The following is a 2015-nucleotide window of genomic DNA, read 5'->3' as shown; positions in this document are numbered from 1 at the left end:
AAAAAAAAAAAACACACACACGGTACCCGCAAATCCCCCTCATGGATCATGGAGAAAAAAGGCCAGGCGCGAAGATGGTTGCCCGTTTGTTCCGTGCCGGTCGGTGGTGTGTGGAGAGACTGTCTTTTTTCTTTTTTCTTTATTTTCTTTTTTTTTTTCTTCCATACCTACCCCCACCCCCATCCATCCATCGATCCATACATACCGATTTTCCCCCCCAAAAAAAACCCCTGCTCACCGAACTTTCGCTCGCTTCCGCGGACCCCGCGCGCGCGCATCCCGCTCGCAATGATTGGCACGGCGCAGGGCTGGCTGGGCTGGGCTGAGCAGGGCAGGACAGGGCAGGGCAGGGCAGTGGGCGGCGGCGGGGGGGTCGGGCAAGCACGACGACGACGACGACACCTGACGACTGCCGACGCCGAAGCCGCCGACGGCGTCCCACACGCAGCAGCAGGCACGAGCACGCACACGCACACGCACACAAGCCCACGCGAAGCAGGCGCGCGCATTCGCAGCGAAACCGAGGGCGTGGGCGTGGGCGGCGGCGGCGGCGGCGGCGGCGGCGGTTGTTGCGAGCGAGCGAGCGCGCGCGCACACACAGTAGGTACCCACTCATCCAGCACATCGCATCGCCGACGCCAGCGGATGAGCGGGCGGGCGGGCGCTCGCGTGTCGTTTAGGGCAGGGGGGGCGGGGGGTCGGCGTCGCGGGCACAGGCTCACGAGCTCCCAGACTCGCAGGCTTCCAGGCTCTCAGGCACCCAGACTCGGAGGCTTCTAAGCTCGCGGGCTCACAGGCTCATAGGCTCTCCATAGGCTCTCAGGTTCGCAAGCTCGCAAGCTCGCACCGTGGCGCCCCCCCCCCCAATGGGGCAAGGCCGTGAGCGGGGGTCCTGACAGGGCTAACGAGATCAGCAGCGAACCCACAAAAGCGCCGTCAATCTTTCGATGGATCCGGTCGGTACGTACTGTAGCGTAGCGTGTAGGTAGCTACTAGGTAGCTTGCTTGGTAGGGCCTGACACTGGACACGCCATTTTGGATGGGTGGGCTGGCTGGACCCTGATGGCTGGATGGTCTTGGGGCTGCAGGTCGTAAGCGCGGATGGGTTGGGTTTTGGGAGCGGGCGTGGTGGGGGGTTTCGCTTGCTGTGTGTCTGTGTGTGTGTGTGCGTGTGCGCTATGCGTGATGATGATGATGTTGCTGTTGCTGCTGCCGCCGTTGTCCCGTGTTGTTTTCGTGGCTGGTGAGTGTGGTGGTCGAGCCGACCCGAGCTCGAGCTCGCCCGCCATCGTACTTCTCCGTGGGATGTTCGTTCACGAGAGGAAGGATGAGTGTCGGGTTTGAGAGAGCGGCTGTCTGCCTACCTACCCAGCCGCTCAGCAGCCTGCCCTCTCCCGCAGTCACCTCTCTCTCTCTCTTGCCAGATTTCTCTTTTCTCTCGTTTTCTTTTCTATCTCGCCCTCCCCGCACACCCTTCTATACGTCCACACCCACACACATGCCCAACCGGGCATCAACGCGCCTCCGTTTAAGAGAGCCAGCCATGCCATGCCACGCTATACAATACGGACGCTCCCGCAGCAGGGCCACAGTGTAGTGTACAATAGTGCAGTGTAGTAGTTAGTCGAACGCGTCGGGAGCTAGTATGGCAGTCAATGGCACAATAGCAGTATTGCATGTTCCAAGTGTACGCAAGCTCCTGTTCCTGTCCCTGTTCAAGGTCCTGTTCCAGATAAGACCGGCCTGCTGCCTGCCGCTCTTGGCCCGTTTGGGTGCAGGCCAGCTAGCCGTACATTGCCATGCCTGCTAGGAGTAGCTAGCTAGAGCGGCCTAGCTAGCTAGTTCCTACAACCTACAGCCTACAGCGGCATTGATTGTTGATGCTTGTGCTCGGTTGTTTGTGTTGTGTTGTAGCTCTGTTATGGATTGATTCCATGTAGCACAACCTTACGCGGCATTGGGAAGGACTGAGTGGCAGCCAGCCAGCCTCTTTGGGCAACCAAAGAGAAAAAAAA

At 60.0% G+C, this 2015-nt stretch overlaps 1 protein-coding gene across 1 annotated transcript; it reads left to right on the top strand.

The window, feature by feature from the left end:
• The first annotated feature begins 166 nt into the window (after window positions 1-166).
• K452DRAFT_293405 (uncharacterized protein) lies at window positions 167-863 on the top strand. The gene has a single exon (XM_033541561.1). It carries the CDS (start codon window positions 289-291, stop codon window positions 778-780), a length of 492 nt encoding a protein of 163 aa, XP_033390915.1. The 5' UTR covers window positions 167-288; the 3' UTR covers window positions 781-863.
• Window positions 864-2015: the final 1152 nt, after the last annotated feature.

Source organism: Aplosporella prunicola, assembly GCF_010093885.1.
Source record: "Aplosporella prunicola CBS 121167 unplaced genomic scaffold K452scaffold_162, whole genome shotgun sequence".
In the NCBI taxonomy this organism is placed as follows: Eukaryota; Fungi; Ascomycota; class Dothideomycetes; order Botryosphaeriales; family Aplosporellaceae; genus Aplosporella; species Aplosporella prunicola.
This window is presented reverse-complemented; position numbering and strand designations above follow the sequence as displayed.